The sequence below is a fragment of the Pseudorasbora parva genome, chromosome 10 (genome assembly GCF_024679245.1).
Source record: "Pseudorasbora parva isolate DD20220531a chromosome 10, ASM2467924v1, whole genome shotgun sequence".
NCBI classification, from domain to species: Eukaryota; Metazoa; Chordata; class Actinopteri; order Cypriniformes; family Gobionidae; genus Pseudorasbora; species Pseudorasbora parva.
In genome coordinates this window covers 26,130,055-26,144,213 of record NC_090181.1, presented here as the reverse complement: position 1 = coordinate 26,144,213, position 14,159 = coordinate 26,130,055, and the positions used below count along the sequence as shown (strand labels likewise).

The 14,159-nt window shown below is 37.3% G+C and overlaps 1 protein-coding gene across 1 annotated transcript; it reads right to left on the bottom strand.

The window, feature by feature from the left end:
* Positions 1–1,058: 1,058 nt before the first annotated feature.
* Positions 1,059–13,650, bottom strand: reep3a (receptor accessory protein 3a). Its single transcript, XM_067455690.1, has 8 exons — positions 13,349–13,650; positions 10,352–10,424; positions 9,573–9,649; positions 6,647–6,767; positions 6,216–6,329; positions 4,436–4,571; positions 2,813–2,949; positions 1,059–2,610 (listed from the first exon to the last, which is right to left on the bottom strand). Exons 1-8 carry the CDS (start codon positions 13,378–13,380, stop codon positions 2,536–2,538), a joined length of 765 nt encoding a protein of 254 aa, XP_067311791.1. The 5' UTR covers positions 13,381–13,650; the 3' UTR covers positions 1,059–2,535.
* Between the last annotated feature and the right edge of the window lie 509 nt (positions 13,651–14,159).

Below are 14,159 nucleotides of genomic sequence, written 5' to 3'. Positions count from 1 at the left end.
TCAAATTGACCGCTTTTATGGTGCTTCATTTGTCATGTTGGAGCTTGCTTGACAGACTTTGGGCCCTATTTTCATGATCTAAGTCCATGTTCTGAAGTGCATGGTGCAGGTGCACTTAGGCGTGTCCAAAACCACTTTTACTTTTTTAATGATGGAAAAAACAGTCGTAGCGCTTGCCACATGGTCAAAAATGGCTGTACCTAATCTCTTAATGAGTTATGGGTGTGTTTTATGGATGGGACAGTATGAAAATTTCATATGAAGATTAAAGTGACCAAAATTATCACGATTATCAATATTATCACGAGTGTTCAGATGTAATGCACACAATGAAAACGTTTAATTGTATAAACATTTCATACACACACATATTTATATATATATATATATATATATATATATATATATATATATATATATATATATATATATATGTGTGTGTGTGTGTGTGTGTGTGTATGTGTGTGTGTGTGTGTATGGACATACTCTCTCATTTAATTCAAATGCAACTTGCTGTCTTTCATCTCCGTTTTTGATTGTATTGAAAATGAAATCATAGGACTTTATTATTAATACTACAATATTATTGTTGTGCTGGATGATTGTTATGTATGCTGTACAAAATGGATTTATAAACCGGTAAGATGTAAAACAATCTCAATTCATTATGTCGCTGTAATTATTTATGTGGTAAAACAAAATCTGTGTAATAAGTGTACGACGAATATACATTATTTTCCTTTATGTTTCACCTTAATAAGCTTTGAACGCGTTTATTCGCCTTTGGCTTAAATCCACTTGCTGCAATTTCAAGTGAGGGAGATAAAATATTTCAACTTAAAACAACATTTTGTGTCCAATTATTTCCCAGAAGTAGTTTTGGTATTGAGGTCAAAATCAGCCTGCCTTGCGTTAAAAAATACAACAGTGTGTGATGATAGCCATGAAGACGACTTGGCAGATTTGAATTGTTTCCGCCTATTGCAGCGCCTTTAGTTATGCATGTTCTGCAGACAGGGCGACCATCCTCGATTAAGTTTCCCTCAGTACTTTTGTAAAAGACAAAATATGAACACACCTCAGATTTGGTTCTTTTATAAGGCAGAAAAATCTCCTGGCGCTGTCACTGCTTTCTGCCATTTCTTCTCGTAAAAACAAAACAAAACAATGTTGCGCTGTGCCTGCACCAGACTGATACTGACTGGACAGGACAATCAAACACGGTTTAAATGATAATTACATTTTAAACAATAATACTAACCGTCCATTTAATTGTACATTTTATTGTGGTGTATCGCAAAACAGGCAATCGTCCCATTCTTGCTGTGTTTTGAGTGTAACATGCAATAAACCAATCAGAGTCTCATCCCCCATTCTCTTTAAAAGCCAGTTGCACTTTGGGAATTGGATTCGCTATTTACACAGCAAAATATGCGAGTGGAAAGACTGAACACTTCTCCAGAAACGAATCCTTTTATTTTTAATATTTAAAAATGTTGGTGTGCTGCTGTGTGTAATAAGCAGAGTATACGCGTGTTGTGCAACCGCCCACAGTCGTGTTTTCAGTTGCCTCAAAATAGCAACGCGACAACAATGCAGCAGATCAGTTCAGACCAGCAAACCCGAGAGATAAAAAGATGGGCTGCGAGTGCATTTGCTATTTAAACAGTGTGGTGCTGGAAGTGAAAATTATTATTGCGTCGGACTGAAACTAACAAAAAAATACTGCAGATAATTGCGCCGGGTGAATGATAGCGCCCTGACTCTCCATTCACTTTAATGACATATAAAATATATATTCTTCAAAAATATTTATTTTGCATTCAATGGGCGAAATGCATATGGCTTTAGAATGACGTAAGGATGAACAAACAATGACCCAATATTTTGGGTGAACTATAGAAATGTAAACATTGATATGCTGAAACACTATGCATACACAAAACCCTGCTATGACATGCGCATTCTTTTTCTGTTCCATTTCATTACTGCAAAAACAAGCTAAAAGGTGCGCACCACAGAAACCTCTGACACCTGCCCCTGTAGAGGGAGAGAGCGAGGACACCAGGGGAATGTGTGCTACTGTGACCACGCTCTGTGTAACAAGAGATGTTTTAACAGAGGCAGGTTCAGGTCAAGTTGCGCTCGGATCCATTTTTAAATGAGATTAATGGGATCCACCTTAATGAGATTTTTAGTACATTCTTAGTCTTCATGTACTCATATTAGGCTTTGGTGTTTTTTTTTGGAACAAATAATGCTGCATGCAAGATTCCCAATTCATCATTCTGCATCGTCACTTGTATTGTAGTATACCTCAACTGTAAGTCACTTCTAATAAATCATCTACTAAAAGAATGAAAGTCATGCTGTAAGTCTTTTTGTAGTTGTAGTTTTGTGTTAAGTGTTGCTTTGAAAGAGCATTATCTTGAAGAAATGCATGATAAAAGTTTAGAATTACATTGCAGTTTTAGACTGCAGAGGATTAGACTGCAGTTTTGATGCTGATCCCATCTGCGAGTTTGTATTGGACAATCAAGAATGGTCAAAAGTGGATGATGTAACCAATTGCCGCCTTCTGGGTTTCAGCTTCAGAGAGCCATAGCGAGGCTTCAAAAAAAACAATACAACACCAATACACATAGTTAATCTTCAGTAAGTACTACAGTGGGGTTTTAATAATGTTTATATTGAAAAGTATTTTGTATTTGGCTTTAGATTATATTTAGTGCTGTCAAATCGATTAATCGCAATTAATTGATTTGACAGCACTAATTATAATATAATTGAACAAAAAAATGTATGAATGTACCTCTTTGCGTGCGGCTTTAGCACGGGCGAGTTTCACACTCTGAGATCTGCGCAGACCCTTCTGCACTGATGCCTCGTCTTCGGAAAACACTCCATCTGTTTCCTCCTCATGCCCCTCCCCTGCTTGTTTATATGGCTCTGTTGGAGCAGAAACAATAAAGATCTCAAACAAGAGGGACTGAACCTTGAAGGATTAGTTTACCCAAAAAATGAAAATTCTGTCATCATTTACTCACTTTCATGTCACTCCAAACCCATATATTTAGCATGTTTATATGCAGACCAGTACTTTTATAACTCAGCTTAATGAAATTACCGGTTGTCCGTGTTTACATGCAAACCGATAACCGACAATGGTTATTACAGGTTATTTCCCGGTAGTGACCGTAAAACGTAATAATTTGCATATCTCACTCCGAGCATTCAGTTTGTTATGTCGGTTGGGATGTTAAATAAAGCATTAAAAACCGAAGAAGAATATGTCAGAGGACAACTTACGGCTCACATATTATCCTCTCATGCAGTTACAGGTGCAGCATTTTGACTGTGCCACTTCTTCTGCTGCACAAGATAAGAGCACTTTTATAATTTTCTGGGTCAAGAAAGAGTGCGAGTTTGCTGAATACTTCCTCCTCCTCTACTGCAAAACCCTCGCTCTGTCTGGATGTGCTTTAATTCCTGTCACATATCACACATGCACACTTCAGTAAGCCAACAGAAAGCAAGTTAATGCGTTTACATGCTGGATGATATCGGAGTAAGTGGCAAAAATCTAGCTATGACGATCGGTTTATGCTCAAGCTATTTATGACCTTACTCTATTTATGACCTTACTATATTTGACCGTACTCCGATAAAGGAAAACGGGTAAGAACATGTATGTAAACGCATTCATTGTGAATTGATAAAAAGATTTATAGAAAAAAGGGCGTTTTCAAAAGATTTACAAAAAAATGGATACTACAAGCTATGAAGCCTAAAAAAGGAAGTAAACACACCATGGACAGTATTAAAATATAGTGTACTTTTTATTGACCACTTTTATGGTGCCTTTTTATCATTGTGAATTTATAATTTTATCATTCATCATTGTGAATGCAGTCTTCCTTTCTCCTTGAAAGATAGTCATATGGGTTTGGATCGATATGATGGCAGGTAAATGACCACATTTTTTAGCTTTAGATGTTAGCTAACGGCATGATTTGTATTATCTTAGAACTGCATATTTCTTACAAATGCACATTACTTGGACACAGTCACCTCTGATAACAGATCACTCTAAATTTTAACGTAGACATGCATTTTCTGTAAAGCTGTTTTGAAGCGCGACACAAATGAATGTGAATTGAATTGTTTGAACAGCTAGAGCTGCTAGACTTTCCATCAGTTTGTGTTTCAATCCTTGTTCTACCACTAGAGGGAGACATACTGTAATAATTATTTAATGACAGACAATGTGCTCCACAAGCGTTCATCTGCCCTTGAGGTCTTAAAATGCTAATTTTGACTCTCACAGCTCATTTGTTTCTTTAGTTAAATCAGTATGTGGTAATTTTTCATAATTACATAATCAATCATTTATCATTATATAATCAGAAATGATGTCATTAGAGCATGTACTCACCAGAACCAACAGCGCTAGGATTTGCAGGCTGTAGGGCCCGTCGGCTGGGGTTGGAGAAGGCGGATTGCTCAGAGGGGATCTGCGTCAAGTCTGGAATACTGAAACTCCTCAGACGTTCACTGATGGCACCCTGTCCCTGTCACACGAGTCATGTGATCAGCTATGTCACTGTGCATGATCTACGGCATACGGTGCATTGAGTAAACACAATCAAGAACCAAAAAGCCTTAATTTGTGGTTTCCTTTATTATTAAGCACAGACACATTTGTATTTAACTCCTCTGAAAGCATCAACCAGTTAATAATGGTCTAATGATGCGCTGGTGACAGGTTAAAGCAGATCAAAAAAGAAAGCAAATTACCTGGGACAGGTGCAGCAGCTACTGCTGGAGATTAGTTTAGCATGTAGACAGAAAGAGAAAGGAAACAGGAAGATTTGAACTAGATTTTCTGAAGAAAACGTGAGTGGTTATTAGAACACCACAGCTGGATAAAGTGGCAGATGGTTGCCAGGGTGTTGCCATGCAGTGAATTTTGTTTGTTGCTATGCAGTTATTACGGTGTTTTGGGTAGTTGATTACTGGCCCAAGTCAAAAGATCTAAACCCAAGATATTCTTGTCATTAGGGGCAAGATTTACTAACAATTTACGAATCAATTTACTGGTGCTTGGGCCATTATTTACAGTCCAAAAAAGCTGGTCTTAAACCAGATGCTAATTTGTGCTGCTCTTGGTAGATTGTGTTAGTCATTATGGAAATGATCAGTAGATCATGTGCAGAGCTTTCCATCTGTGCTTTTTTGGAATTGCACTCTCACACTAATGTGCCCTGTTTAGTAAATCTGGGCCTGAGTATGAGCATTAGACTTTACCAAGCACCACTACTAAAAACAATCAAATATTTTTTTTTTAGAAATCAGACATGGCCAGACAGCAAATTTGATAAAAGAAAAAAGAAAAAAAGTCAACAGAGAAGAGCACATTTCATTTTTACTGGGTCACTCCATTTTCATGCAGTATGTATCTTAATGTTAAATCTTATATACATTTTTATTTTTATCAAATTGACCTGAAACTATTTAAACAGTAGTATATATAATACTTTTCAAAAGTATGGGGTCAACATGATTGGGGAAAAAAAAATAGAAAGAAATTAACACTTTTATTCAGCATTGATGCATTAAATTGAGCAAAAAAAATTCAAAAGCGTCAGTAAATAAATTTATAATGTAACAATTTAATTTTCAAATAAATGCTGTTTTTTAATCTTTCTATTCATCAAAGAATACTGAAAAAAGTCCGGTTTCCCACTAAATTATTTAGTATTCAGCTGATACTAATTAGAAATGTTTCACCAAATCAGCATATTAGAAAGATTTCTGAAGGATCATGTGACACTGAAGATGCAATGAAGATGTAATGATGCTGACAAAAAAAACTGATTTACATGAATACATTATTCTAACTAATACATTTTAAATTGTAATAATATTTAATAATTTTTACTGTACTTTTTCCCCAATTAAACTAACAAAATCAAGGTCCTTAATATTTCTAAAAATCTAGTATACCCTTACCTAGAACTTCTTTTTATAAGTTACAAAGCTTAAAACAACATACCAAAATTATGTAATGTATCAATGCAAAACAATGTCTGTTTAACATGGAATGAAAGCTAGCCAAGTTAGCTGACCAAATCAGCTTAGTTAGTTAGGTTAGCTCAAATGCCCAGTATAAACAGTGCAGAGTATATGAATGAGTACGTGTCTCTGTGTGATACCTTCACAGCTGCAGAGACAGCAGCAGCAGCCGCGATGGTGAGACCCTGACGCCCGAAATTCACCATCGTCTCATAACTCTTATCTTTGGCCTGGACAATATAATCATCAATCTCCTGCAAAACAGAATGTAAAACAGTCAATAGATCTGAACTTAAAATTCAACCTTAGCCTCCAACTAAGACTTTGACAACAAACAATTACAGAGAGAACAAGCAGTTAAACGAACCGTGCAGATTAAAACATAGTTTATAGTGATCACATAATCGAGACATCCGACTAACCCAATCCATCTGTTTTTCTCTTAATGTTATTTATGTAACCATTGATTATGTAATTCTCCTGACTCCATAATACATTTCAGTATGGCTGTGTGTTCATTATCAGTGAATGCCTATTCCAGTGAATCTGATGATGTGTTTAGGGTCATTACCCTTTCCTTGGATGCCAGCATAGGGTGTAGGAACTTCCTGTAGAGAACACTGGCTCCTCTGGTGTAGGGAGACAGCAACCAAAAGACGAAAGCCATTTTCAGTTCATAGTAAACTGGAAACCTGAAACATAGTCAAGTGCAACTAATGTGAAAATAAACGGATAACAAAAGACAAAAAGAATGAGTTTGAGTTAGGCTTTTTTAACGATATCTGAAGTCTCCGGGACCTCCGTACTGATATCTTAAAAGGTTTACCCAAAAATGTATATTCACATGCAGTATAAACATTGATCAGCAAACATAAACAAAATCTCAAATGTGCTGCATAACACAAGAATGAACCTCACTGGTTCTTGTGGAAGCTTAAACATGCTGCACAGCAGCACAACACATGAGAATGAATCTCATTGGTTCTAGCTGAATCTCAAACATGCTGTGTAACACACAAGAATGACATTGGTTCTTACAGAAGCATTTAAACGTGCTGCGTAACAAGAATGTACCTCATTAGTACTAGCAGAAGCTCAAATCTGTGCTGCATAACATACGAGAACGAACTTCATTGGTTCTTGTGGAAGCTCAAATGTGCTGCACAACAAATTAAAATGAACCTCATTGGTTCTAGCTGAAGCTCAAACACGCTGCGTAACACACAGCATTTTTTTGTGGGTGGCAATGGCTCAGTGGCTCAGAAGGTTGTCTACAAACCAGAAGGTTGGTGGTTCAATCCCCGGTTCCACCTGACCAAGTGTTGAGGTTTCCATGAGCAAGACACCTAACCCCAGCTGCTCCCGACGAGCTGGATGGAGCCTTACATGGCTGACATCACCGTCGGTGTATGAATGGGTGAATGTGACGCAAAAATGTAAAGTGATTTGGATAGCCATAGGGTCTGTTAAAATCGCTACATAAATGCAGTCCATTTACCATGACATTGCTTCTCACAGAAGCTCAAATGTACTGCGCAACAAGAAGTTCTAGTGGAAGAACTTCTTGTTGCCTCATTAGTTCTAGTGGAAGCTCAAATGTGCTGCATAACATACCGTATGAGAATGAACCTCATTGGTTCTTGTGGAAGCTCAAATGTGCTGCACAACACACGAGAATTAAACTCATTGGTTCTATCAGAAGCTCAAATGTAAGACCTCACTGGTTCTCGTGGAAGCTCAAATGTGCTGTGTAACATACAAGACCTCATTGGTAGAGATTAGAGACCTCATTGGTTCTTGCAAAAGCTCAAACTTTCTGCATAACGCACAATAATGAACCTCATTGGTTCTAGCGAAAGCACAGATGTGCTACATAACATAAAAAGGAACCTCATTGGATCTCACCATAGACCGTAAAAAAATATGGACGACTCGACATCATCCGTTTCCGCTTGCCATAATTGAAGCTTTCAGGCGGCCTGCACGCCGCTGACATCTTGAGACCGAGTCTGTGCAGTAGCGATTTCGGGACCGGAGTTGCGCAGTAGAGAGCAGGAAGTACTGCTGCGATATCAAAAGCCCGCCCACACTCTCACCGATGCAGAACAATTAATTATATTGGTGCGAAATAAACAGTTTTGGAAATGTAGAAATTAAAGCTAAAGCGCCAATCTGCTCCCGAAAAAAGTATGTTAGTGCCTCAGTGACAACTTCACTCAGAGAAGACATCGATCTCTGCTGTCAATCATGAAAAAATATTAGGAGGTGTAATTTTATTGTTTAGTTTGCCTTGCGCCCATTAGAAAACACAGAGGGGCGGCTATCGATCGAGGCGCGAAAGCTTCAGTTTCTGAGAAGGGTACTGCAGGCCTGGTTCTCACACATCTAGAAAGCATGTTTGAGCTTTTGTTGACCATATGTGATGTGTGCTTTAATGAATGTTTATATGTAAATAAAAGCCTAAATTCAATCTGTTTATCATATAAAGTGATCTTTCTTTGTATCTTGTCTCGTCACAAATTTGTCTCTTGCCGGGCCAATCACATCGTGTATAGAGTCGGTGGGCGGGGCCATAATGACGATGGCGAGTTGCGTTTCCGTGCTTCTAGTAAACACAGAAACTGGCGAACGGCGGTCTTTTGAATCAGCTTTGACCGCGACTTTGGAAGACTTGGAGTTAAGATTTTCTCTGAGAAAAGAACAAAGAACGGCACGGAAGTCATTCTTAAAAAGGGAAGATGTGCTCTAAGTTCTGCCCACCGGATACGGCGAATGTTTAATCTATCAACAAGCTCTGTTTCACCTTCGTTGCTCTGATTGGTTGTAGCGCTATCCTATCGCGTGCAGAGGGAGTTTGAAAGACAACTGTTTATCCCACCCCTCAGATTGAGCCCTGTCAATGGTGAGTTTCCAGATCAAACATCTTGATGTGGGTCTGGCTTGTCAGGCTAACATGAGGGTGAGTAAAGGACAGAATTTTAACTTTTGGGTGAACTTTACCTTTAAGTAACAAGTAAACAGCCTTGGTTGCAGAGTATATGGAGATAATCACATTCAAAATATAAATATTGTACTGTAAAATTTGTAGTGCCACATTTTTGTACCATATAGTAAGTACACTGTGAAGTTGTATTCTGTGCTATCCATGGAAATAAAAGCTGATCTAATTTAGGAAGACCCGAGCCAGCAAAAGCAGAGCTGAAGTTTTTTCTTTTTAAATGTCACGAAACTAATGAAATGCACTAAAATTTAACTGAACTGAAACTGAACCTAACTGACTGGTTCCTCTGAGTGGCCTGAGGAAAATAAACGGAGCTCTGCAACAACAGATAAAAGCCCTTTTGATACACCACAAAGGCTAGACAGTGAAAAGCCATTCAATAGAGAAGAATTGGAAAATGTTAATAAAACCACTTAATGTGCAATTACTCCATGCAATCCAATAGCAATTATTTATTTGACTCTTTCCAGGCAGTGCGTGTTTGTACAGTACTTACCAAGCCAAAGAAAGGTCTGTGATGGTCTCCACCACTGTGTAAAGTGCAAACACAATCCAGTACATCATCCATCGCACCTGTCAAACCACAAACACTAAATGTGAGTTGAAGAGATAGAGGAGATGCTTACAAAAACATACCATGGAGGACCATTTAAAGGTACACTATGTCATTTTTGGCACTCTACTAGTTAAAAAACAAAACTGCATGCGTACTGCAGAAAAATACTTCTCTCAGTTTATGTCGTCCTGCTTGTTCAAAAATTGTCTGAATATAAACATTTATTATAGGCGCACCGTACTGATTCAGGATTAGACAACAACACGATTTGTACTCGCATATTCATGACATATTTGCTAATTATATATATATTTTAAAAAGTTACACAGTGTACCTTTAATACAGCAATATATGAATATTAATAATTTACTCTATGGTACATCAAAATACAATGGTAATACAATCACTGCACCATGATAAATTATATTTTGTAGAGAAATGGAAGTAGCTGGAAGAGACCTTAAAGTGGGGATACACTGCGGAAGGGCAGGATTAAATTGCTAACAGCTCAGGGTTTAGTTACTGACAGCCTCTGTCAGACACTAAGAGTAATCAGAATATATAAACAGTAAAGCTGGAGCGCTCCATCTACTCTATTACATATTAACATTCTCTGAACTCAAATATTAAGAAGTGAAGTGAAGAATCAGTAGAACATTGCTGGATAATGATATGCATATGACTTCATGTCTTGTTTGTGGAAGGAATTAAATACTCACATATTCTTTGACATTCTTGGATTTGACAGCTTTAAATGAGTAGTATGCAGGATACAGCGTTCCAAACACAAGACTGAGAAAACACAAACAGACATGCACATGAGACTACGATATTCAAAAATATCATGCACCAGTTATAGGCAGGCAAACAAATAAAGCTGACTAACACTCTTTACCATAGGGATGTATTATATATCGATCGATCTATGCCGCTATCAGCCGATATTCGTTTATTTTTTATATCTGGTTTACCTTTGCCTTCATTTAACACTCACCTAATCTTTAGAAATAATAATTTAATTTAAACAGTAAAAAAATGTATAACACTGTTAAATGTAATCTTCAGAAAGTCTTGTTTTTTCCCCCCTATTCTCATAGTGCCTAAATTCAAATCTTTATTCTAAGCGTTTTATTTTATTTTTATTTAGAACAAATAAATAACAATAATAAAAAGTAATTAATAATTAGACTAAATAGTGTCAGTCATTTATTGGTCATTATATTGGCCATAACATCCAAATAATTATGAGGTTATCATATCGACCAGAATTTAAATATCCCTAAGCACAATTTTGTATTAAATATTACTAATATTTCTTTCTATTTAATTTTGGACACCCACCGAGATGGCAAAAACAGCCTTTGATTACATGCCAATCAAATATAAAAAACTGAACACGGACCATTCAAAATACTCTTTCTACAAAGAAATATTTATTCATAGTTTTCACACCTTTATAGCCCACCTGGAGAGCAAAACAATGGTTTTCTACATTGCTCGCCAGCTATTACCAGGCTTTTATTAAGCACTACTGTAGCAAGAGTAAGACAGTGATATTAAAAGACCACCTTATTAATTATGCAATATGCATACTATGTAAAGGCAAGCCAAGAAGATGAACCCAGTATAAAAGAATAAACGCCACGTGCAGGTTCTCACTAAGAATTTTACCACAGAAAATGCCATTTAACACATTTTTTTGCATATTCTGGGCTCATCTGTTCAGCTGTATGCATCATCAATAAGGTTTAATACAGAATTAGCTTTTTAAATATCAGCTTTAGGCAATGTTTTTTATTTTTTCACGGCAAGCATTTTTAGAATGTTCTGCTGTTTTTAGTGATTTACTGCGGCAGGTGCTGTATCTGAATCATGATTTACAAGTGCCCATAACTTGCATTTTAGTTTTTCTTCTATTGAGAGGTGATCTAAATATTTGTGGCTTGAAACAGATGGAAAATTGAGAGGTCTGTGCTGCAATTCTATGGATGGTTTGCCCTCCAGATCTCTGCGCCAGTCACGTGACTGAACACTATGAATAGTGACGGATGAGGTTAGGGAAAAAAACCATCCTGTTTTTGTTTTTTCCTCCCAAAGAGGTGCTGAACATCTCACTTCAGTATATACACACACAGTAAATTCACAGCCTTCACTGTAACCAGCCTGTCTTTCCCTGAACCATGTATTTTCGAGTAGCTATGGGAACGACAGCACTGCCTGATACCGTCTAAAGTTATGTGCATTCATGGGTGCGTGTGTGTGCGTGTGTTGAGGGACTGTTGGATGGATTCCATTTATTGCGTAACCGTTTCTCCACTCTAAAACATCACTACCATAAAGCAAAATAAGTGCTGAAGTCAAGAGTAGAGTTCATTTCTTAACTTAAAAAACAATGATCATTTGTACTTTAACATCACCAAGTCATCTTTTTCAAACAGAGCCCTGCCTTGTTGTTACTACTAGTCAGAAGAAAGTGTTTAACGGCAAATGCTGTGAGAACACATTAGAGTCACAATGGTTTAGTCATGCATTTCCTATTACGCTGGAAGAACTTGTGAGGGTAAAAAAAAAGAAGGCAAAAAATAGAAATGAGTGTGCTTGAGTGTGTGTGTGTGTGTGCGCGCGTGATGTTACTGTCTGCACATCTCTAAAAACAGCTTGGCCCTGTTTGCCGTTGGCAAATAATTTATCATGTTAATTTAGAATAAGACCCCGAAAAGGCATTTCAAAAGACCTTTAGACTTTGAAACTGACTATAACCTACTATATATACATGTATTTCTATCAGTGACAACCAGAGACCCTTATCTCTTACATTGTCAGTACACTAAAGATAACCAAACCCACAGCAAACAGCACCTTGTGAGATGAGCACATAATGTGCTTTCCTGTGCTGACCTTTCCACAACCAGAGGGACACACCTAATGTAACATTACGGTCCAGCAGGAAAACAGCAGTTCCTCCTCCTTTGCAGACAAGGACATTAACCAAAGCAGGTCTCCAGACAAAAAAAAAAAAATGAATTTCCTGTTCTACTCCACCATGGCAGCAAGACTGATGTTTTTGTGCATAATTTGTGAATTTTTATCATGTTTTATTCAGGGGTTCCTACACTTTCTTACTTGTGAATTTTAATATTTTTTCCATTACTTTTCCAATCTTTTGTGAATGTACACACACACACACACACTCTCTCTCTCTCTCTCTCTCTCTCTCTCTCTCTCTCTCTCTCTCTCTCTCTCATCTCTCTAGCTGTTTAAACCTCAGGTCTGACCACACCTAGAAATTATATTGACTGTAAACATCTCCATGGTCTTTTAATTTTATTCCATTACTTTTCTGGGCCTGAAAATCAAACTTACATTTCCTGGTATTTTCCAGATTTTTCAGGATTGTGGCAACCTTGTTGGTTGTAAAATAAAAATACATTACATGAAAATACTGCAGTTTTGCAAACTGTAGCATTGCTTATTATATTGGAGGCAAAACGTTTTTTTATTTTTTTGTATACGTTACTCCTGACCAACAGCAAATACACGATAATAAATAAGAACATTAAGATTTGTTTTATGGATTGATAATACTGTTTCGAATTATAGAAGTGGATAGAGACAGTAACGTGTGCACTGGTTTGATTATTATCTGAATGCACAGTCAGCAGTTCTTCTAATACATAAGCTCAGAAACAAAGCAAATATTTTTAATAAATACTCACACGATGACCCTAGATATAATCCACGACACCATCTTCCAACCTGTTGCACTTTCAAGTAACGAGATTCGTCGCAGGTCAAGTCCTGACGTGTAAACTATTCAAGTAAACTATAACTAACTTTTGTCTCGCTTCTCCAACCGCTAAAACTCAAACATTGAGTTCCTGTTTTTAACGCATACTTTCTGATATCCACAAGTCTACAAGATGACATCGTTATTTGATGAATAAACACTTGGTCTGGTTGTTGCTAACTCCCTACATGATGTCCCGTTGTGTTAAAAGTGCATGTATTGTTTTTCTTCTTCGTTCATGTCCTTTTTGGACTAGGGACGATGTCACGTTTGATTGATGGCTCGACTGGCCATTGATTGGACGGAGCCACTTGTTTGGCCCGCCTTCTGCATTTGCTGATTGGACCACTGACTCAGCGCCAAACAGGGTCACAGGGCGGAACAATGCAGGGTAGGTTTTGTGGCTTTGTCTTTTAGTGTACTATGGATGGAAAAAATATATATTTTAGAGCATGTAGGCTACTTCTTCCTAGAAAATTTATCAAAAAATATGTATGTCTCATCCTACAGGTGCATTCTATTTTCTCCCCAATAAACTGCTTTCCAGGATGAGAAACGTCCCGTCCCTCCGCAACACATCTGACCCTGAGCAAAAGCTGAGGGGTGCACCTGTTTGTTTTGAACCTGCATTCTACAGACATCCATCGAAAAATATCAATGCACATGTCCATCCATTCAATGAAGAATATATATAAAAAAAAAAAAAAACCTTTCCAAAAATTACCTGCCTCAAACTCAAT